Source organism: Pogona vitticeps, chromosome 3, assembly GCF_051106095.1.
Source record: "Pogona vitticeps strain Pit_001003342236 chromosome 3, PviZW2.1, whole genome shotgun sequence".
NCBI classification, from domain to species: domain Eukaryota; kingdom Metazoa; phylum Chordata; class Lepidosauria; order Squamata; family Agamidae; genus Pogona; species Pogona vitticeps.
In genome coordinates, this window is record NC_135785.1 from 90066840 (window position 1) to 90090881 (window position 24042).

General features: G+C 42.7%; 1 protein-coding gene across 2 annotated transcripts in view; it reads left to right on the forward strand.

The window, feature by feature from the left end:
• The first annotated feature begins 10706 nt into the window (after nucleotides 1–10706).
• DNAJB12 (DnaJ heat shock protein family (Hsp40) member B12) overlaps nucleotides 10707–24042 on the forward strand; it is a 42174-nt gene continuing 28838 nt past the window's right edge. The window contains exons 1-2 of one of the 2 annotated variants that reach the window (XM_020783147.3): nucleotides 10707–10896; nucleotides 22894–23068. In XM_020783147.3, the coding sequence (XP_020638806.1) occupies nucleotides 10764–10896; nucleotides 22894–23068 (308 nt within the window). In that variant the 5' untranslated portion in view covers nucleotides 10707–10763. Of the gene's footprint in view, nucleotides 10897–21527; nucleotides 22445–22893; nucleotides 23069–24042 lie in introns of those variants that run through there. The other variant, XM_078391365.1, reaches the window with a different exon arrangement.

Sequence of the window (24042 nt, forward strand, 5' to 3'; positions counted from 1 at the left end):
TTCCCCAGGGAGTTTCCATGGCTGAGTGGATGTTTGAACCCAGGCCTCCTGAGTCTTAGTCCTTACTCTGTCGCTACACTACGGTCATAATTTCTGAGAGGGCTGTCTCCCACATTATGCAGATATGGGCTATCACACGAGGTTCATCAGCCTGTTTCCTACTTGCCACTTTTTGAATTGGTAAATTGATCCATACACTTGAAAGGGATGGATTTGACCTTTAGTTGTGTGACTCTGGGCTAGTGTCTGACCTTGGGCTAGTCTTTAACTCTCAACCTAGCTTATCTACCTCACAGAACTGTTCTGCAGATAAAAATAAGAACAAAGATCATATATACCATCCTGAGCTCCTTAAAAGCAAGGTGGGATTTTAAAATGTAGGTATACCAAAAGGTATATCCTATGACAGAGACATGGTGGCGCTGCAGGTTAAACTGCAGAAGCCTCTGTGCTGCAACATCAGAAGACCAGCAGTCATAAGATCGAATCTATGCGACACAGTGAGCTCCTGTCGCTTGTCCCAGCTCCTGCCTAGCAGTTTGAAATCATGTAAAAATGCGAGTAGATAGATAGGTACCACCATAGTGGGAAGGTAACGGTGTTCTGTGTCTAGTCGCGCTGGCCACGTGACCACGGAAACTGTCTACGGACAGACGCTGGCTCTATGGCTTGGAAACAGGGATGAGCACTGCCCCCTAGAGTCGGACACGACTGGACTAAATGTCAAGGGAAACCTTTACCTTTACCTTATGACAGTGAACTGCTTAGTTTAGTCATGGCTTGAGCGAAGAACATGTCATTTAGTTAGTTTTAAATGTATTGCAAATCCCCTTCAGTTTCATCTTGTGAGTAAGACAGATGTCTCCCTCTTCACATGCTTTATACCTTTATAAATATCTTCCATGGCTTCCCTTAGTTGTCTATGTATGTAGGCTTTCGTATTTTAGATGTCCACACGGTCATCTTTGTATTTTCTTAGAGAACATTTTTGTATTTTCTTAGAGAACAAGGGCTGCAACTCATTTTCTGAAAATTTCCTGACCTTTTCTTCTTTCCTGATGCTTTTGTGGAGGAGGAGAGAACTGGTTGATTCCGAATTGTATACTGTATCTAAGAATGGTCTCCTCCATGTAGCTACATGTAAGGCTCCTTGAAGACCAACAATCAGGGTTTTTGAACAACCAGCCCAGTCACTGAGCCATGCCGTCTGGGGATTCTGGCAACTGCAATCCAAAAAGGTTACTCTCCCAAGCAATGAATAATACTAGCTTTCATTACAGGGTAGTTTCAAGTTTAAAGACTGTAACATTGAAAGTACATATGAAGCTTGGAAACACTATACTGAAGTTGAGAATGAATAACAAGTGTTGGGCTAATGATGGGTGGCATATATTTTCTTTTCCCCTTTGACCCGACATTAATACAGGGTACCAACTCTGTATGCTTTGAGGCTTTCACACTGGAGCCATGATTCCAGGCTGGCGCTTTTCTTGTATCAGCTGCCTGTCTTCTCAGAGACCTTTGGTAATTAGGGCCATGGTCTGCACTGGCAAAGGTGCTCGGAACACAGCAATTACTTCCCAATTAAATGTGACAAACATTATGGATCCGTCAGGTCCTGAGCTGAATAGTCACAGCAGCAGTTAACAACCTGCCTTCTCTTTTGCTGTGCTCTTCTTGGAAGTCACCCCTTCTGACTATGATTTATCTCCTGATGTCCTTATTTAGCTGATGCAGTTCCAAAGATCCTCCTCTGCCAGCCAGAGGGGGCTGGAAAGATGTTGTCCATCTTGGTGATGTTAGTTGTCCAGGAGGCCAGCCTAAAATAGGACTTGTGTCAGGATAAAGCCTATTTCTTTTCTTCTTTTCTTCTCAGTGCCAGCAGAGGCCATATGCAGCCCTCTTGGAAATCAAATGCAGGCCACACACACCCCTGCACCCTTGCTGTGCCGTCAAGTCACTTCCAACTCATAGCGAACCTATGAATGAGCGCTCTCCAAATGCCCTGTCCCCAATGGCCCTGGTCAGCTCTTGCAAGCCTGTGGTCTCTTTTAGGGAATCAGTCAATCTCATATTTGCTCTTCCTCTTTTCCTGCTGCTTCCATCTTTCCCAGCATTATTGGTTTTTCCAGGAAATTCTGTCTAGTTGCACCCTAACTTGTCTGACAGTCTCTGCCTTGTTCCTGAATCCCTTGATCTGGATTGCTTGGACCTTGTTTGACTGCTTCTTGGATTAAGACTGTGGATTGCCCTGCCTGGGTGTCTGCTACGGTAAATTCCCCAGATGTTGTTGGACTAAAACTCCCAGAAGTCTTCACCACTAACTGTGCTGGCCAGGATTTCTGGGAATTGTATTCCAAGAACATCTGAGGAACCAATGTTGGGACCCACTGGTCTAGGACATTACTAGCCAGCCGCTTTACTTGTCTCATCCAGTGAGGACAAGGACAATCCCTTTGTGCAGACTCTCTGCATTTCAAATTCTATGCTGTCATTCATCTTTGGGACTCTTTGATTTTAGTCTCTTTTCAAGAGCAGCTCTGCCAGGAGAAATTCCAGGTCCCTTCAGAAAACATCTCCCTGAGCACTGGCTCTAAGCCTCAGTGAGACTTAGCTCTCCATATTTTGGGCCCTGACTTCTTGAAGCTCCAGCCAGCCATAGCCGGAGGAGAAGTTTTTCTTCTTCTTTCCAAAGTGGCATATCATATCAACACTGCCTTAGGGCTTTAATAAAAAGGCATCAGGGGAATGGAACACAAAATATCTGGGAGGCCAAAGGTTCCCATATATATATATGCATGTGTGAAATCTCTGTAATGGCAACATGCTTATTCAGTTCTAGAGAAACCTGATGGACTAGAAAATGCCATTTTAAGCATTGTTTCCAAGACAACTTGCAGACTGAACTAGTTAAAGTTTCTGGCTTGCTTCCCATTGTACTGTGAACCAGCACTTCCAGGGGAATAAATTTACCTTCATTTATCTGCTACTCCATTTAACAGGAGGGGGGACCCAGCTTTTCCTCCTGACTCAAAGGATTACTTCTTTTACAACAAAAAACTTTGTGTGTGCATAGATCTTCCTGATTACAATAAACTGACAGAAATCCCAACAATCGCCTCATTGCTTAAAAGTGACCGAGTCCCAATTAATCTCTAGGACACAAAAGCCTTGTGCTCGCCTGTTCTCATTTGCCATTTGGCCTCTGCTTAATGCAGTCTAATAGATTCTGAGCTTTGTCAGCTTTGGAATTAATTAACCTCCATGATACAATAGTCACAGAATAATGGTGCGTAATTACCTTTGGCCTGCTGTAAACATGGGCTGCTGGGGGCAGTTGACTCAGCATGTCCCAAATGGATGACTTTGTAGGAGATGGAAATTAATGGATGAACAAAGACCAAAACCCTTGGCCTGTGACTCAAGTAAATCTGCATGGACAGGTGGAAGAGTCTTGTTTGGCCCCCTCCCTTTGGAGCATCTGTCCTGTAGTGAAGACAATTTGGTTGCAATAGCTTTTCTCTTAGTCTCATTTTAAGGCTAATCCTTCTGCTCTAATTATCTGAGCTTTCTCTCTCTTTCTCTCTCTTATTGTCACACACACCACATTTCTTCATTCTCTTTCACACACATTCATACCCATACACTCATTCTCCCTCATATACTCACTAGAGATGGGCATGAACCACCAAACCAATGGTTTGCGCTGGTTCATCTTTGGTGCTTGATGTTTGGTCCTTCCCAGCCCCGCCTCCTCTGGTAGACGTCCACTCAGAGGCAGCTCCGGGAGCGGACAGAGCATGGAAGCTGGGGCGCTGAACATTATAGGAATGGTCTAAAGGGCTGAACCTTCTCAGAGTTTGGATAGCTCAATTAGAGACAAAACCCTTAGAGTGGATTCATTGCCTCCAAAGGATTGAAGTCACCAGCCTGACCTGCAATGTGCTGCTAAGCAGCCTCATGTAAATTGGGGATGTCACTATTTACCTTCAAACAAATTATGAATTGCAGTCTTGGAACCCTCAGAATTGGAAATATAACATGATAGAGATGGGGAAAGTGCTGTGGCAGTGTCTGTGTTTTGTTTTTCCCCCCTTCCTAGGCAGGCATATCCATTCCAGGTACTGCTGTTGTAATAACGTTTTACCCAGGGTCTGTCTCCCCTCAACCTCCCCTCCACCTCCCACCCACCCCACCCAGCCCTGGGAGTGTATGTGTTTTTTCCTCCTCTGTTAAAGCAAATGACATGAAATAAACCTTTAACATGTTAGGGATTTTTTTTGTACAAATGAATTTGACTACCACAGAGTGCCTGTGTGTGTGCCTGTGTGCGTGTGTGCATGCGCGTGCACTCTTAAGCTTTACTGCTGTTTTTCCCCTCCCCATTTTAGTTAGGGGGCAGACCTGCAAACATGGAAGCTCCCCCTATAGCTTCCATTTGAGAAATATCAGAAAATACTCAAAGGGAAAAAAAAATCTTAAAAATTTTTTAAAATAAAAATAGAAGTCCACAAAAGTTCACCTTAAAATATAACAGTTAGTCTTTAAGGTGCCATCGGTTTTTGTCTTTTGTCTTTTTAAATATTTTCCCCCTTTGGGTTTTGACTGCACAGATTAGCACAGCTATAGTACCATTTCTAGATCTGTTTAAGGCAGAGTTTAGAGAACCTTTCCCTCCTGTGCTATCCATACATAATAATAAAAAAATGAAGTTTTTTTCTGTCTTATGTATTGCTAGTCTTCAGAGAAACTATTATTGTTCAGTAGTCAGAAGCTTGTTGTACTCTGTAACTATAAATATTTTAAAAAATCCTAATAGCAGTGCATAGAGATTCAAAATCAACAACAGCCACATCGGTGTATTAAAAATCCAGACCTGTGAACCCAATGGTGCCTGAGTGTCTATGCATGTACACTGATGTGCCTGTCAAACTGTACCTGTCCCACACTCAGAGACAGAATGTATAGTTTCTAAATACATACATAAATACATAAGCAAAAACAAACAAACAGAGCTAAGTTGAGGAGCCTGAAAACCTAAAGAATGTCATTGGCATCTACTGGTGCATGTAAATGCAAGCTGATAGCATTCAACAGTCCTGAAGATGACCATTCAGAGACAGGTAGTGGAAAATATGAGTTGTCCTTGGTAAATAGGCACACCTCTGGAGCGTATGCATTGCCATATGCATATATATTCAGACAGTCAAAGGGGTGAATGTAATATACCTCTCCTTGGTTTGCCTTTACACACTCCAGTACCATCCACATTCATAAGTTTGGACTGAAAGTAAAACTAGCTGTCAGGCTGGGGTGTCTTTTGTGATCCTACCCAAACAAAGAATGAGGGACAAGGTGCAAACGTGGACCCATGAGAGTCCAAGCATTCCTTTAATGCACAGGTAGGCACAGTGTGTGGGCTGTTGGCCAGATGTGATCCTGCATAGTCCCAAATGTACAGTCATGGCCAAAAATATTGGCCCTCCTGCAATTCTGTCAAATTTGGTACTCAAATGTTCATTTCTTTGGTTTGTGTTGGAACAGCACACACAAAAAAAAGAGAAGAAAAGTCAAATCTGATACAATCCCACAAAAAACTGCACTGGCCAAAATTATTGGCACCCTGTCTAAATTATAAGAAATAATTGCTTTTCAAGCATGTGATGCTCCTTTAATTTGTATTTAGACACACCTGTCACAAGTAAGAGGTGTGGGCAATATAGTAATCACACTTGCAACCAGTTAAGATGGAGAAAAGTTGACTCAACCTTTGTGTTGTGTGTGACACTAAGCACGGAGAAAAGAATGAAGTGTAAAGAGTTGTCTTCGGATTTGAGGGGAAAATGTGGAAAAACATCGACAATCTCAAAGCTACAAGTCCATCTTCAGGGATCTTAATGTTCCTGTGTCCACTGTGTGCAATATCATCAAGAGGTTTTTAGCCCATGGCACTGTAGCTAACCTCCCTGGACGAGGATGGAAGAGCCAAATTACTGAAAGATTACAATGAAGGATTGTTCGAATGGTGGATACAGAACTCAGATTAACTTCCCAACAAATTCAAGCTGATCTGCAGATACAGGGTACAACAGTGCACTGTCACCATCTGAATGAAAAGGGATGCTATGGTAGGAGATCCAGGAGGACACCACTGCTGACACAAAGGCATAAAAAAGCAAGACTGGAGTATGCCCAAACTTGTGTGACAAAACCACAATCCTTCTGGGAGAAGGTACTGTGGACAGATGAGACAAAAGTAGAGCTTTTTTGTCAAGGACATTATGGCACTGTTTACAGAAAAATAAATTTGACATTCAAAGAAAAGAACACAGTCCCTACAGTCAAACATGGTGGAGTTCAAAGATGTTCTGGGGTTGCTTTGCTGCTTCTGGCACTGGATGCCCTGACTGTGTGAACGTTCTCATGAAATCTGATGATTACCGAATAATTTTGGGGCACAACATAGTGGCCAGTGACTGAAAGCTGCAGCTCCACCAGAGGTCATGGGTCTTTCAGCAGGACAATGACCTGAAACACACTTCAGAAAGCACTCAGAAATGGTTACAAACAAAGTGCTGGAGAGTTCTGAAATGACCAGCAATCAGTCCAGATGTGAACCCCATAGAACACCTGTAGAGAGATCTCAAAAAAGCAGTTTGGGAGAAGGCATCCATTCAAATCTGAAGGCCCTGGAGCAGTTTGCAAAAGAAGAGTGGTCCAAAATTCCAGTAGAGGGGTGTACCTCCACCGCCTACACTATGTGTTTTTAAATGTCTATAACAATTTGCTCACCAAGTATCCTTATACCATCTTGGCTGTATGGAAGATTTTTTGACATGTTTTAGAAACCCCAGAACCCTGAGCTCCTGCACACATACCTTCTTGCCCAGTATTTAGTGAATCTAAAAGCTACACAGAGGAATTGATGAATAAAGGTTTAAGGGCTCCGTACATCTTTTGGTGATTATGGTAGGTGAATTCCTTTATGTACAATGGAACACACAGGCAATACATGCTTGTATAAGTGTTATGAGCCATGCAGCATTGTTCTTAAACAATTGGGAGCATGTTTAAGACTTCTTTTGCAGCCTCACCATCTTTTTTATGGCTCATGTGACTGTGTCTTGATCAGAAACAATGTTTTATACTGTACTGTATATTTTGTTATCATTGTACATGATTTTGAAGTCTTCATATATAAATGTCTTTATATATATGAATATATATGAATGACATTTATATATGAAGACTTCAAAATCGTGTACAATGAAACACCGAAATGGAAAAAGAAGTCCACTTATTACTTCTTCTTTTTCCATTTTGTCCAAGACCTGGATGACATCCTGGCACAGAAATCTTATTTTTAATTGACTAGTTTCTGCATTGTATACGCATAGCCCAAGGACAAGCATTCTGAACTGTCGTTCAGGGATATAAGGGATCATGGAAACAATAACAGCCCATCAGCCAAGTTCTGATGCTGATTGATGCTGATGCAATTCTTACTTCCAAATAACGGAGCTGTAGAACAGAAATAACTGGTGGAAAGTAGGTGTGTCTACTCAAAGTAAGTTGCACGCTGTTTGTTGTTTTAAGTCTGTATTCTTCCTAAAATAGATCTGAGCCGGAATCCTGTTAAGAAAAATTGGGCACACAAGCACAAAAATACAAGCAGTCAAGAAAATGCTGTTCTTGCAAAGGGTAGCCCCTCACTGGGCGGGGGAGGGGGGGCTGGTCCTGTGTAACTGCCATTTTCTTCTTGCCTTCCTCGACAGAATTCTGGCTATGATCCAGCCACACGAGGAGGAGGATACACCAATATAATTTTAATATTAGTTCTAGAATCTGTTATCAGAACTTGCCTCATAGATGTTTCTTCTCCTTTTTTTAAAGTGATGCATTTATCAATATTCCTTTCATGCAGTAATGACTTCAATATAGAATAATCTCTGTAAGTCAAAAACTGCAATCGTTTATCTTTGGTTGCCATGATTTACAAAATTGTGTGTAAATGCAGCTTCCTTTTTTTTTTTTTTTTTTTTTTGGATAAACAGTGGTTTGAATTCCAGTAATTTTACTGAGTCTTACTTTAAATCAGGGTAGACTTATGGGAATCAACAGAGTTAAGGTTGGTCACAACTAACTTACTATGATTCTGAAGCATGAGGAAATGTGGATCCTACTGAACTGGTTCACCCTATCCTATATTCCATAACTTTATTCTCAGATAATGGTTCCCTTGCCTTGAAAAAATATTGGTTACTGAAGCTATTTAATACATAATTATTTAGAGCTTATAAATATTAATATTCTACGTACTCCACCGCTTACAAAGAACATTTTAGTTTGTACCTGTTCCTTAGAGAAGTAAATCACACTAGGGTAGGTCCACTAAATTAATGAGGATTTGCCAGGAGTTGCCTACTGTACTCCACAACAACCAAACACAGTGGTCCAGTCAAAGAAACTAAGTAACGTTCAACATTTTGGCCTCTGTAGGGATCCAACAGTATACTTCCACAGGTTCCCATAGCATCCATAAGAATCTGTATTCCTCTCTCCCAATACCCTCTGGAGCAGAGAGAGAGAGAGAGAGAGAGAGAGAGAGAGAGAGAGAGAGAGAGAGAGAGAGAGAGTGTGTGTGTGTGTGTGTGTGTGTGTGTGTGTGTGTGTGTGTGTGTGTGTGTGTGTGTGTGTGTGTGTGTGTGTGTGTGTGTGTGTGTGTGTGTGTGTGTGTGTGTGTGTGTGTGTGTGTGTGTGTGTGTGTGTGTGTGTACACATCATGGACTGCTGTGGTGGGAAATAGAAAATCATGATTTTGCTAGAGCTGAATACCAAAGCACACTACTGTATTAGGTCTTGGCTTCTGTCAGAGGTAACAAGTTAGATGTAACATTGTTATCTGTTGCAAGGTGTCCCCTCTCCCCCCACCCCCCCACCCCATTGAGAAGGCTGCAACAAAATCACACTTCAAATGTAATGTAACAAATGAGAATGAATTTACTCAATAATTCCTTGTCACTTTTAAGAATTAATTGTTAAAAGTGTTTTTAGGGGCATTCTAACAAAAAAAAATAAATCAAATTTTTCACCATTTTAACACCTTTTCTTGCAGGTTATGAGGTAACAAGCAATGTGTGCAACAAGTTGCATTTTTACACTGAAACATGTAGCAATATGTACTTTTAAAAGTACAATAAAAACTTTTTAAAAATAAATTCATTCCATTAGGAATATATATATATATATTATATATATTAAAAACCTAAAGGAATGGATTTATTTTAAAAAGTCACTTTCCAAGATTTTATTTATTTTATTGAATTTCTACCCTGCCCATCTAGACCAAAGGTCTACTCTATTCCTCTGAACTCAAGGCACCTATTCTTGAACAAAAGAACTCCAGAAATTCACCATGAGTTTCAACTCTGTGTCCATCAATAAGAATAGAGGAGCAATATTGTATTACACATATTAATTAAGTGGATACTCTGGACTGCCAAAAGAACGACATGTGGGTGCAAGATCAAATCAAGCCTGAGCTATCTCTGGAAGCAAAAATGGTAAGACTGAGGTTGTCGTACTTTGGGCACATCAAGAGAAAGCAAGATTCACTCAAAAAGACAATAACGCTGGGAAAGGTGGAAGGCAGCAGGAAAAGAGGAAGACCAAATGTGAGATGGGTTGACTCCCTACAGAAACCACAGTCTTGAGTTTACAAGAGCTGAGCAGGGCTTTTGAGGACAAGGCATTTTGGAGGTCATTCATTCAGTGGGTTGCCATAGGTTGTAGCATAGAACAACAAGAAGCAGTGAAAGGATGTAAATATGGACTGGAACTACTGATATATTAACAGACACTGTTAAGGTACTGATCATGATGCATTTTCCATTTCAATTTTCTCTGAATCTACTGATCATAACTCTTCCACCGTCTCATTCACTTCCAAAGAAGTCTGCTGTTATCCCCAAGAGTGTGTGCCATAAGGCAATGTACTAGTCTTCAAAGGAACCCTAGTGACAACTTTAAAACAACTTCCAGCCTCATCTAAAGTGGAGGTGCCCGGCAAAATTCATCCTGCCAAGAACTTAACATCTAAGAATAACCGCCTGGCAATTCCCATCTTGCCATGAACTTTTGGTTCTTGCTTTGAAGAAGTGGGATTTACCCACGAATGTATGATTTTTTAAAAAAATTTTTAGTGGCCTATTAAATACATCGCCTGTTCTTGTAAAGTAACCCAAGGCTCTTATTTTGAGTCTGCAGCCACAGGTTAGTGTGGCTGCCCTTCTGGAAATTGTTAACACAGGTTAGTAATTGATGCTGGTGATGAAGATCTCTGTGTTTCCTGAGTCTGTTTCTATTGACAGAGCAACTGCTTTGTGATCCATAGGGTCCCTTCCAGCTTTGCAGTTCTAAGACCATATTGCCGCCCCGAGTAGACATTGTCTAGAGGGGCGGGGTAGAAATCTAATAAATAAATAAAATAAAAATACTTGGATTTAGAAACAACCACTGTCCTGGGATCTCCACGTTAGCTGCATCGGTTTTTTCCAGATGATCCTCGGGTGCCAGCTCTACCCAACGGATGTGTGCCCTGCTATTCCAATCAATACGACAGCCTAGACCGCCGCTAGTACACAACATTCGGTAGCGCCTACAGCCGGCATAATTAGCCAGATTTTAGCACGGAACGCTACGCAATCGCTGGGTGACGCAATCACTGTGCGCCGGCGCCTTCCATCGCCGCCGCCGCCGCCACCATGGAATCTAACCGGGATGAGGCGGAGCGTTGTATTGCTATTGCGGTGGCCTCCATCAAAGCCCACCAGACCGAAAAGGCGCGTCGCTTTTTGGAGAAGGCGCAACGCCTCTACCCGTCTCAGCGGGTCCGCGGTGAGCGGGACGGAGGGAGAGGGGGAAGGCACGGAGAGGCGGGGGGGCCCCCGGGGCCTATGGCTGCCGGGCTGACCTCTCACCTGCAGCGCGCGTGCCTATGGGCTGGGGAAAGCGCGGGGCTTCATGGGACATGAAGTCCATTGCCTGCTTAAGGGCAGGGGTAACGCGGGCTGCGGAGTGAGTCTTATCAGGAAGTCTTCGTTCTGGGCGCGGGGACTCGTGGGCAGTTCCGCTAGAGAAGACGAGGCTCTCGTCGTGGAGGAGAGGAATGAAGAGGTTTTCCTCCCTGACCTCAGTCGAGAAGACTACAACTCCCAGAGGCCATTGCGCAGTGTGTGAAGGGGCAAAAATCCTATTCCCAAGGATAGGAATTGCCTCCCGCCCCCCCAAACCCCCCCAACCCCAATTGCCGCCACTCTGACCCCCAGCAGAGACTCCCTCTCGCCGACCGATCCCCCTTCCTCGGGCTGCCGCCTTCGCGCGTCTGAAATATTTAGGCATTTCTCCCCGAAAACGAGTTTTCTCTTTTTCTATAGGCCTTTGTTGAGGGCTTCAGTATTGTTCCTCACCTCTTTCGTGAAAATTATGCGTTTATTTCTCTCCTCTGGGTGGATCATTAATGGCTGGTCTTTAGCGCTACAGTTTTTAACCTGCCCATCTCCAAATACAGTACTAAGTCTTTAAAATCAGCGCCCATCTATATTGCAGGTCAGGGTTTCTCAGCCTTTGGCCCTCCAGATATTTTTTAAATCAGTCCAAAGGTGTTACGTTTCCAGACTCCATTGGCCCTGCTGCCTTCGGATTTAGGGGATTAAAGTCGAAAACACCTGGATTACTAAAGACTGAGGGCTGCTGTTATAGATTGACACCTGCTACCATTGATGACTCTCACTCAATATAACCTCCATTTTCAGAGACGGGTGTTAAAACTGACATCTGGAAAGGGCTTCTGCTTTCAAGTCCTTCTTGAGGGCTTGTTTGAAATGTCCTGCTGGGCACTCAGTGGAAACAGGGTGCTGGTTTTTATTAATCCTTGATTCACACCAGAAAGAGAAATCTTTTGCTCACCCAAAAGAGCAACATAGTCTTTGCCTTGTTTGTTTTTCTTCCTATGAGCTTAGCTCCTCTTCCCCTTTTGTTCCTTGTTACCATCAGGATTTGCTCAGCATTTTGCCACTGACTTTTCAGAAGCCTGTGTTTTTGGCCTCCTCTCACAAGTGTTCCTGTGCTCCATTCAGAAATATAGTCCTTGCTGCAAATTCTTTATGTGCTGTCAATTTCTATATAATCAGCACACTGTTTTTCTTGCCATCTACCCACCTTCATTTCCCCACTCGTGATGTATTCTTGGGGAGAAGCCAAATATATCTTGTCAAGTCACATGTTGTTCAGCCTGTCACCTTGTCTTTTTACAGTTGTATAAACAGGTGGAACATTACCCTTTGCTCCATCTGTATGGGAAATTGTCATTTGTGAGACTCTGTTTGTCATATGCTTGTTAAAAAAACAGGCCTTCATGAGAAAAGGTCTGCAACCCTATGAAGGATTGCTGTTTGTCAGAACTGCTGTGAAATGATGTGTAGAAACTCAGAAGTACTGCAAGTGTGGCATCACATGTGCCCTGTTCTTGTTAATTTTCTGGTGTGGAAACAGAGTACATTCTTTTACTAATCTTTTACTCTAGTTTTCAAGCTTTTCTCTCGCAACGCTTTCCATTATGAAGAGATGGAAACATAAAGATACAGTCCTCAGCAGGATTTAGAGCTTTGGTTCCCAACCTTGGGTCCCCAGATGCTCTTGGACTAAAACTCCCAGAAGCCTTCACCACTAGCTGTGTTGGCCGGGATTTCTGGAAATTGTAGTCCAAGGACATCTGAAGACCCAAGGTTGGGAACCACTGCTTTAGAGAAAGGGAAGAACAGAATTTTTTTAACATCTCAGGAAAGAAGGGCATATAATGAATATATATGTTATAGTTGTGCTGAATGTGAACATCTTTGAAGCTGCCTTTATTTTGAGGAAGCAGACACTTCCTTGTTGCAGCCCTGCCTTCCCACAAATTACCACTCGAGGAGAAACTGTCTTTTGTTACTCATCAAAGGTGCCACTTCCACCTTTCAGCTTAGACCCATATGAATACTTGAATTGCCTGTGTGATACCTCTGTTCACAGACATTGCATCATGCAGCTTCCTGTACAGAAGCTTGGGAAATATGTCCATTTGCAGTTTACATGTGTGTAACAGACTACATGTTATGACAGATGTTATGGTCCACATATGATTCATCCTAATTCCTAAGAGGCAGCACTTTCTTTCCAAGACTTTTGTGATGTTAATGGTGTCCCTATTCCTTAAGAAACAAAATCACAGTGATTTTGCCCAAAGCAGTTTGGAAGTCATAAGCAGTTTGAATGTCATATTACTGTTTTCTTTTACAGTCTGTCCACCTTTTTATTTTGTTTTGTTTTTGCTATGGTATTACAGAATGTTTGGAGTATTTCTTTTGGAAATAGTGTTTTCAATCTTATTTTTCCCTAATTGAAAAATGACTCAATAAGACGGAATGGGAACCAAGCAAAGTATAGGTTTTAATGAATGAAACCAGTGTTGGAAACTTCTGTAGGGCAGAAGAAGTTTAGAGTAAAGTCTGTCTGTCCCACTGCTTGCACAATTCAGTGCTTAACACATTTTCTCTCAGTTGGGAATCATACCTTTAGGATATCATATCCGTCACCAGAACTGCTCATTTACAGATGGTGAATTTTGACAAAAGTAATGCCTCTAGGTGGCTGACAAATCTAGCATTTAATTTTGGGGAGGTGGTGGTTTCCACGGTGCCACTGACCCCAATGAGTGCCTTATATATGCAATTTAAACAAGTTATATCCACTCTCTTAATTTGGGACTTCCTGTTTTTCTTATTTTATATGGCATGTCACAACCTGTATTAGATTCCACCCAGGACCTACTTTTCCTAGGTGTTCAGAGAGATTACTTTGTCCTTGCAAAGGCCACCAACCTAGAAACATACTTTTCTTGGAGAAGAACTCCCTGAATTCCCCATCTGGCTATGCTGGTTGAAAGCTTGTGTGAATTATAGTCGAGAAGGTAACATTTCCAGTCTGGCCAAAGTTAAAGCTTACAGGGGTGCTAAGCCAACATGAAAAAGTTGTGTAATCACAATTACACAATTACCAATCACAATTACCAATTAAGATAATTCTCTGGATAACATTCTCATCTGCCCATGAATTTGACCATCCTACAGTGATTAATTTCCTCTAATGTTGCTCAAGAGATAGAACTGCTCTTGCAACATCAGGCTGCAAAGACAGGGGGCTTTCCTGCTTCTCTCTTTGTAAAGAGTTGATGTGGTTGGGACAGAAGGAAAAAGAAGGAATGAAAAGGACAGAAAAATTCAATTGCAGATTAACTTAGAGGCAGCTTGTTCTGTTCTTTCCTCACATACAACTGCTGCTTCATAACAGCTTAAGCAGTCATCGTGTTTGTTCTTTTTCAAGTGTTCATTTTGCAGGGCTGAATTCATGATAAGCTGGCTGAATAGCTCGGTGTATTGGGGACCTAGCTGCAGAGCCAAAGATTAGATGTTAGAATCCCCATTGTGCCTCCCAGGAAAAGAAGCAGCCTGTGTAGTCTTGGGCAAAATGCACAGTCTCAGAGTGTTCCCTGAAAAAATGATAAACCACTCCTATTATTTACCTAGAAAACCCTGGAAAGGGTCAGCATAAGCTAGAATCAGCTTGATGGCATGTGATTATTCTAGTACCAAGCATGGTGTGGAGGATAGAATGATGGATTAGAACTAGAGATGGGGATATTCGTATTTGTATACAAATACCCCCCCCCCCCCGCACAGCTGGATGTAACCATCCACTCATGCGTTCGCTGCCACCGCCAGCTCCGCTCTCCCTTCCAATCACCCCAAAGCTCACGGTTGGCTATCCACTTGTCAGCCTGGCAGGAAGACTCATCTTCCCTCCTACTGCCAGGAGTGGATAGTTGACCATGAGCTCTAGAGCGATTGGAAGGGAGAGTGGAGCCAGGGGCAGCAGCAGATGTGTGATGGACGGTCGAGCCCCAGGGGACTGGATCCTCGTTACGTTCAGCTGTGTGGGGGTATTTGTATACAAATACCCCCATCTCTAATTAGAACTCAAGAGACCTGGATTTGAACCCGTGTTTGGTGATTACATCTCACTGGAGAAGGCTTATAACTGATAAAAACACTCCTCATATGCTTCGTTTTTCTTGAAAGCCCAATTGCTGTAACACAGTTCTGACGTGATGGCACATAGCACACACGTATTCATGATGAGACAAAAGGATGTGTATAGCCTTGCTTGCCCACTGCTGGAAGGTCAGTTCCATAAGAACAGAAGAAGAGGCCTGCTGGATCAGGCCAAGGGCCCATCTATTCCAGCTTCCTGTATCTCACAGCGGCCCCACCAGATGCTCTGGGAAGACACAAGACAACTAGATACCTGTTTCCTGATACCCCTCCCCTGCATCTGGTATTTGGAGGTACCTTCCTTCTAAGCCTGGAGATTGTACATCCCCATCATGGCTTCTAACCTATGATGGACTTTTCCTCCAGAAATCTGTCCAATCCCCTTTTAAAGGCCAGATGCCATCGCCACATCCTGTGGCAAGGAGTTCCACAGACTAACAATGTGCTGGGTAAAGAAATATTTTCTTTTGTCTGTTTTCACTCTCCCAACACTCAATTTGAGTGGATGTCCCCTGGTTCTGGTTTGGCGTGAGAGGGAAAAGAGCTTCCCTCTATCCACATTATCCATCCCTTGCATAATTGTATACCTCTCAATCATGTCCCCCTTCAGGGACCTTTTCTGTAGACTAAAGAGCCCCAAAATGCTGTAGCCTTTCCTCATAAGGCAGGTGCCCCAGCCCAGTTATCATTTTGGACACTCTCCTTTTCTCTTTCCTGATCTGTCACAGATAGCTCTGAACCCATTAGCTGATAAAGTTTTTATTTTTGTCCCAATGTACATTACTTTACATTTTCTTATATTGAAACACATTTGCTATTTTGCCACCCATTCTCCCAGTTTGGAGAAGTCCTTCTGGAGCTCTTCACTATCCCTTCTGGTCTTCACCACCTGGAAAATTTTCGTGCCATTTGCAAACATGGCCACCTCGCTGCTTATTCCTGTCTCCAGGTCATTTATGAACAGGTTGAAAAGTATCAGTCCCAGGACAAATCCCTGGAGCACACCGCTTTTCACCTCTCTCCATCTTAAATTTATCAATTTGGTCTAAAACATCCTCTCTTTTAATCTGTACAGTATCTGACTTAATTCATTAGTCAAGAGCAGTGGAATCTGCCCCAGGTTGTCTGTTGTGGAGACAGATGCAAAGAACTCATTTAATTTCTCTGCAATCTCCAAGTCCCCTTTACCTCCCTCACCATCCAGAGGGACAGCTGCTTCTCTGGCAGGTTTCCTGCTTCTAACATATTTAAAGAAGCTTTTATTATTCCCCTTTATATTGCTGGTCGTACGTTCCTCAGAGTCTTTCTTTAGATCTTCACACATTGAATATGAAACCTAAAGAAGACTTCAGGTGTGACAGCTGCATGGTGCCCACTGGCTCTGGGGATGTTCTTCTTTTTCTCTCCTCGTTGCCCATATTGGTTTTGTTGAGATGTTTTGCTGATGGGTATTTGCTCTGATTTTTTAAAAATAGTTGCATCTTTTGTAATTGTATAGGTGTTTTACCAAAGTGCTTGGGAAATATTTTATTTTTAAAAATTCCTACTTAGAATATTTCCATTACTTGAACTAGCAAGAAGCTGAGCATTTGGGACCAGACAGTGGCCATACCAGCTAGAGCAGCAGTTCTTAACCTTTTCTTTATCATGGACTCCCTTTAAATATCTTTTGTTGATATTTGGTATTGCTGAGGACCACCAAGACTTAACTCAAGACATGTCTTGTTCCTTTTCTCAGCCACTGTGTCATTCACTTGCATGTTCTCACCTTGTGCAAAAATATCAAAGTTGCTATCAAACAGTTATTTTCATCACTGATTTTTCCTTTTATTTGTTTTTAATGTAGATGGTAAGTTAGAAAAGCCGAATGTTACATGAAAAAGCAGTGAAGATTAAGATTTTGTTCTACGTTTCCTTTTCTTTCTTGCTTTCTTTCATTCATTTGTTCTATTTTAACTGCAAAAGATCATAACATTTCTTCAAGCCTTCACAGGGCTCCATAACCTAGGGGCTAGAGCAGTGGTCCCCAACCTTTTCTAAACCATGGGCTGGTTGGGGGGGCGGAGTTCGTGTACCGGAGCAGGGCTCGCATGCATGCGCAGATGGGCAGGGTGCACTCGCAGGTGAGGGTGTGCGAATGCGCGGGGGTGGGGTGCACTTGTGCGGATAGGTGGGGTGTGTTGATGGGCAGGTGTGGCGCGTTGGTGTGCTGGCGGGTGGGGATGTGGGAAGGTGCATGCAGGGGGCGAGAGATCTGCCTCTGCATTCTGGTCCTGCTAAGATCATGGCCCAGTGCCAGGCTGCAGGCTGGGGCTTGGGGACTCCTGGGCTAGAGGATTCTCTGAACTGTAGCCCAAGTTGTGACTTTTCTGTATTCCAGCCATTTTTCTATGAAGGTTTTTTGTCCAGCTGTTGACACCTGCAGCTGCTTCCTCTGCTATCTCTTAAGTCATAAACACATAAATAATGTTACCTTGTTGGTGTATCTAGTAACAGTTGGGTTTTCTTTGGGGACAAGATCGTCAGAAGATGGGAAGCCTTGTTCATGCCTGACAGTGCAAAACCTTGAATGGCAGATTGTGTTAAAATGATTGTATAAATAGGGGTTTCTCTTGTTCTTCAGAACAACAAAATGCTCCTTAAAGAGAAGATTTCTCTCTTCTTCCCATTTACAAGGCATATTTCTGTATATTTTGATAATTTGAGCCAATTAATAAGTATGTGTAGTCCAGCGGTTCTTAACAGACATTCTTTAATTATGTTTTATTGCTGTGAACCACCAAGACATAATTCAAGACGTAATACCCTAAAGTGCAACAAATATTCATTTAAAGTTTCTCATAAAAGATCTTTAAATTTTGAGAGAAGGGAGAAGTAAATTACCATATTTTTCCATGTATAAGATGCTCCCATGTATAAGAGGCCCCCTCACTTTTCTAATCCAAAATTAAGAAATCTAAGTGGGGCTTAGCAAGTGTAGGGGGAAAGGGATCAAAGCATTGCAGGATCGCTTTGATCCCTGCTTTCCCCTCCGCTGGTTTTTGTTCTCTCCTCAGCTTACTTCCGTGTATAAGACAACCTTCAATTTTTAGTCTAAAGATTTTAGACAAAAGTATAGTCTTATACATGGAAAAATATGGTAAATCTGTTAATGCACACACTCCTATTATATTTTTATCGGAATGATTCCATCCAAATAATCTTTAATTCTTGCTGAAGAAACTGAAATTACAAGAACATAAAATCATTAATATGACATACCTATACAAAACATCACATGAAAAATGAAAGCTAGAAAATTACATGAATATGACAGTCAGAGATGACAGGCTTCTGACTGCAGTAGCAAGAAATGTCACGTGCTGTCTCTCAGTCACTCAGCGCTATTCACTTGCATGTTCTCACTGCAGAAATATCAAAGAGTTATTTGCTATCACTTATTTTCATAATTGGTTTTTATTTTTGTTTGTTTTTAATGGAGGTGGTAGATTAGAAAAGCCAATTTTTACACAAACAAGCAAGGGAAATTAAGGTTTTGTTCTACAATTCAATTTCCTTCCTTCCTTCCTTCCTTCCTTCCTTCCTTCCTTCCTACCTACCTACCTACCTACCTACCTACCTACCTACCTACCTACCTACCTACCTACCTACCTACCTACCTACCTACCTACCTACCTACCTACCTACCTACCTACCTACCTACCTACCTACCTACCTACCTACCTAACTGCAGAAGATCATAACATTTCTTCAAGCCTTCACTATCACCTGTTGAGTACATTGCAGTTGTTAAGAACCTAGGGTGTAGACAAAACAAGGATATTAGTTCCTGAAAGTGAATTAATTCACTGAGGTTTTTTTAAAAGTATGATTGAGGGCCATTGTTTAGTCTCAAATAGAGCAGCTCCTTTGAGTGTATGGGGTTTATTAAGTCAATACTGATGTAGAAGTCATTGGTTGAATTGACCTTTTCAGTTGGGACCAGCAATTGGTTTTCATCCAGAGTGCTTAGATCTATAGATGGAGATCACTCATTCATAAGGTCACTTTAAGACAAAGGTGACTTGACAGCCTGCCCAACCACAGATACTGATCCATTGGATATGAAGGTACTTAAGTTTATATGAAGAAATTGTTGGGAGGTGCAGAAGTGGCAGTGGTGCTTCTTTTGTTTTTCTTACTGTGGAGGCTAAAGTGTAATCAGATTTCACAGTTTTAAAAGTCAGGGATAGAGCTGCCAAAATTAAGCACTTCTGGGTCACACTGGGTAGGATCCAGATAGAATCAGACTTCGAGTATGCCTCCGTGAAATCAGTAGAAGTTAATTCTCAAGGTAATAACTGTGTTAGTCTATGTAGCAAAATCAAGGAAGAGTCTTCTGCACTTTTAGGACGAAGATGTTTTACCTGGCCCAAGCTTTCTTGAAGACTAGCCCATTTCTCTGTCACATTTCTCTGGCTCATTGCCTTTTTATGTAATGTCATTAATTGGGAGAATAAGTACACACTTATCCCCTTTATTGGTGAAATTACTTGGGCAAACTGACATTCCATTTAACCAGCAATGCTGGAGAGCTAACTATGGCAGAGTTTTTGGGTGCATCTGGTTACAACATTTAGTAGGACAGTTGCTACAGATTAGAATCTAGAATGGATGCTTGCAGCGAATGTGCAATATATATTTATTTTGCTTTCGTACAGATTCATGCATATTTATTTATTTATTTGATTGATTGATTGATACCCCGCCCATCTGGCCTATAAGACCACTCTTATATGGGTAAAGGCAATGGCAAAAGTCTCTTGTTGGAGAATCTAAACTATCCTTAAACACAATATTAAAGTAGATCTTGGAATAGTGTCCCGCTCTTTCAGGAGATGGGAACGCAGAGTTGGTGACCTCCACATGTTTCTTAATTGCAACTCCCATCATCCCTTCTCCAACTCTCCTTTGCTGAGTTAGTAGTCTAACCAAGTCTGGAGGACAGACCATTCCCCACTCTGGCCTGTGCTGTTTGCAGTCAATGAGGATACTGTGAGAGGTGCTGCAGAGGTCACACTAGGTAAGACTAATGGACTCACCTAGTTCTTACTTGCTGTAAGGGCAGACTTGACTGGGAAGAGCCAGCCAAGATGGTGCTTGATGTCTTGTAGGCATGAAGACCTGTCTATGCTATGGAGCAGTGGTCCTCAACCTTGGGCCTCCAGTTGTTCTTGGACTTCAACTCCCAGAAATCCTGACCAGCAGAGGTGGTGGTGAAGGCTTCTGGGAGATGTAGTCCAAGAACATCTGGAGGCCCAAGGTTGGAGACCACTGCTATAGAGCACTGATATGCCACTACATGAATAACCTAGGAGAAGGTCCAGCATTTCATGACAGCCTGTGATCCTTGCATCTACAGATAAGAGGATCAACTAGCCTCTCTGCCTGAGGCCCTGAAATACAGCAGACAATGGGGTGATCTCTGCCTGAAGTCCAGTCAGAGCTGGTCTAGAGGAGATACATCGGAATCTCTAAAGCAGGCTTGTCCAACCTGCGGCCCAGGTCAGCTCGTAATGCGGCCCAGTGCAATTTTTTATTTCTAAAGAAATTCCAAAGTTTCAAGTTACACTGCCGGTGCTTGCGGCTGGAATGTGGCCGGGGCATGTCACAACAGTAGAGGGGGAGAGAGGGAAGGAAGGAAGGAGTGGGAGGGGAGGGGACAGGGGGGATGTGTGACAGCATTGCACCGTCCCCGTCAATAGGTGGACCCCCTCCTGGCCCCATAAAGCCGCCGGAGTTGAAGCTGGCAGCCTCTGCTGTCTGAGATCGCAGCTGCCGGTAAGCACGCTTGGAGCGGGGCTGCGGAGGATGGCTAAGGCTGCCCCCCCCCATGTGGCCCAAACCAAATATATGTGTGGCCCAAACCAAATTTTCATCTTCTAATGTGGCCCAGGGAAAGTGAAAGGTTGGAGACCCCTGCTCTAAAATATGGAATTGGATTTGGCTTAAGTCTCACCTGTGATGGGCATCTAGCAACTAAAAGGCAAGGGCCAGGCTTTTTCAATTGTTGCCTTTGGATTTGGAAGACTGGCAAGATGGATAGATAGATGGATGGATAGATGGATGATAGGATGATGGATGGATGGATGGATGGATGGATGGATGGATGGATGGATGGATGGATGGATGGATGGATGGATGGATGGATGGATGGATGGATGACAGACAGACAGACAGACAGACAGACAGACAGACAGACAGACAGACAGACAGACAGACAGACAGACAGACAGATAGATAGATAGATAGATAGATAGATAGATAGATAGATAGATAGATAGATAGATAGATAGATAGATAGATAGATAGATAGATAGATAGATAGATAGATATCTTTTCTGTCTGCAGCCCCAACAACAGCAGTGCAGAGTTGTGGACTGACACTGCAGAGTGACATTTTATATCCTTTGGCTAGCCAGGATCTCTACCTTTTTAAGCAGATTTTCAAGCAAAGTAGAAGCAAATCAAGGAAACCCCCCTTTTTAAGGATAAGTGGCAAAAAATATTCTAATTGCTGGCATAAACTGGGATATTTGAGGATGTTGCCAGTAATATTAATTTAGGACTAAAATGGGAAACCTTTGGCCCTTCAGGTATTTTAAACTTTGGTCCCCATCAGCGTCACTCAACACGGCTAGTGTTTAAGGGCTGTATGAATGATAGTCCAAACTGTCTGGGAAGTTAAAGATTCTTCTGTTTAGATGGCTATTATTGTTCAATTTTTACTAAAACCCAGTTGTTTTTTGCGTAATGTGAAGTCATGCCTTTGTAAGCCTGTGGGGTATTATGCCCAAACAGTCTGGATTGTGCAATTAGATTGTGCAATTGACAGTGTGGTTCCTGTTTAGCCTGTTGCATGGCACATGTGTGCTAGTGCTTTATGAATAAGCACTTCTGTCCTGCTGCAATTTTCATTACTGTTGCCGCAGCTTCATGTTGCACACGTTGAACTGTGCAACAGGATTTCAGCCATTGAGTGCTTGCTGATTTTTATATGGAATGATTTTCTATTCCTGTTATATTGCTATAACTTCTACATGTTTTAATTATTGAACAGTACCCTCTTTGGAAGTAAAAGTAAAGAATGTAAATCAGGTGGGATAAGTGTGGCTCCTCTACATGTTTTTGTACAGCAGTTTCTATCCTCTCTCACTGTTGCCTGTGCAGTCCAGAAACACCTTGCCAACCATGGATGCAAGCAAAAGAATATCCTATGTGAATGTTAATAGACCTCAGGGGAATTCCAGAATGTTGTAAGCCTATCCTCTTGATTTGAGTCTCTGTATTGTTTGCAGTGAATCTTATAGTCTGTTACATTACATGCATTTTCACTTGCTTCCAAAGAAGAAATGTACATATTTGATGTTGGAAAAGAGCCCTGATTTGCATCAGGCTCATGTTCTAATTTCCATCTTTTCTCTCATCCCTTGATTGAAACTGAACCCGCAGAACTGAAGGGATGATTGATTTGTGGATGTGAAGTGATCAGTCAGCAAATCACTTGTATCAATAGAGCTCCTTCTGTCTAGATGTGGAAGTGAAAATATTTCACCCAGCTCTGTTTTCTGGGATGGGTATGCCACCTAAATGATGAGGCCTGGAACGGGGGGGTACAAGAACATTTGACAGTGACCATGAAAGTAATGGACATTCCGCAAGAGAGGGACCAGTTTTGACTCAACACTGTGTTTTCCTCTTGTAGTGCTGCTTGACTCTCTCAACAAAAACGAACAGTCATCAAATGGCCATTCCCAGCCCAAGGAACCCACGAACCCAAACCGTCGGAAAATGAGTGGTGACCTCCCTTCAGCCAATGGAGAGGCAGGTGGGGACATCAGTAAAGGTTATACTCAGGATCAGGTAGATGCAGTCAAGAGGTAAGTGCAGAATTCAGAGTCTGAGTTCCAGATATCTGAAGTTTATTATTATAGCGTAGTTTTTCAGTCACAGCTGGAGGTAAGCTTAGGATGCAGCTACTGCCTTGTGTTGAGTAATAGCAGGTACAGAGAACCTTTGGCTTTCCAGAGCTTGTTGGACTCCAACTCTCATCAATTCCAGGCAGCATAATAACTGGTCAGGGATGATGAGAGTTGTAATCCAAAACTTATCATCCAGTGTGAAGATTTTGCATGGCACTTTGTGGACAAAGTTGCTTAGATTCACTCTGACTTGATGGATGCAGGTCTCATGGAGAGTCTGTGCTCTCCCCACGAGAAGTCAAATCTGAGCTTTGTTCTCCTAGGTTTAGCTTGCAACCTGAGTGCATGGGTTTCAGCAGTGGATTTGCACAGTTGAAGTTGCTGTGCCAGCTATGCCTGTTGTTTGAGGTGTTTGATTTGCCTACAGTGACACCTGCTTTAGTTATATCCTAGCTGGATTGCTGCAACGTTTTGTAGGTAGGATTGCCTTTGAAGAGTGTTTAGAAACTTCAGTGTGTTCAAATGCTGCAGCCAGACTGGTTATAGGGAGCATACAACTCTGGCATTATGACAGTGTTACTGACTACTGGCCCAATTCAAAGTTCTGATCATGACTCATAAAGCCCTACACAACGGAGTCCAAGCTATCTAAAGAACAGTGTCTCCTGTATGAGTCTCCTTGGCTTTTTAAGTTCTTCTGAGGAGGCCTTTCTCTTGTCCCCACTGCCCTCACAGGCTCATGGGGTGAGGATGCAGGAGAAAGCCTTTTCAGTGGGTTCCTTCCACACCGGCCTTGCCCTCCCCTGCCATTCTGGGGGCCCATACCCGACCCAGAAATGTTTTTGCCTGAAATGGCTAGTCTCACACACGTCCCAGAAGCTTCTAGGGAGCACAACAGGCCATTTTGGGCATTTTCATAACCTGTTGCTCCT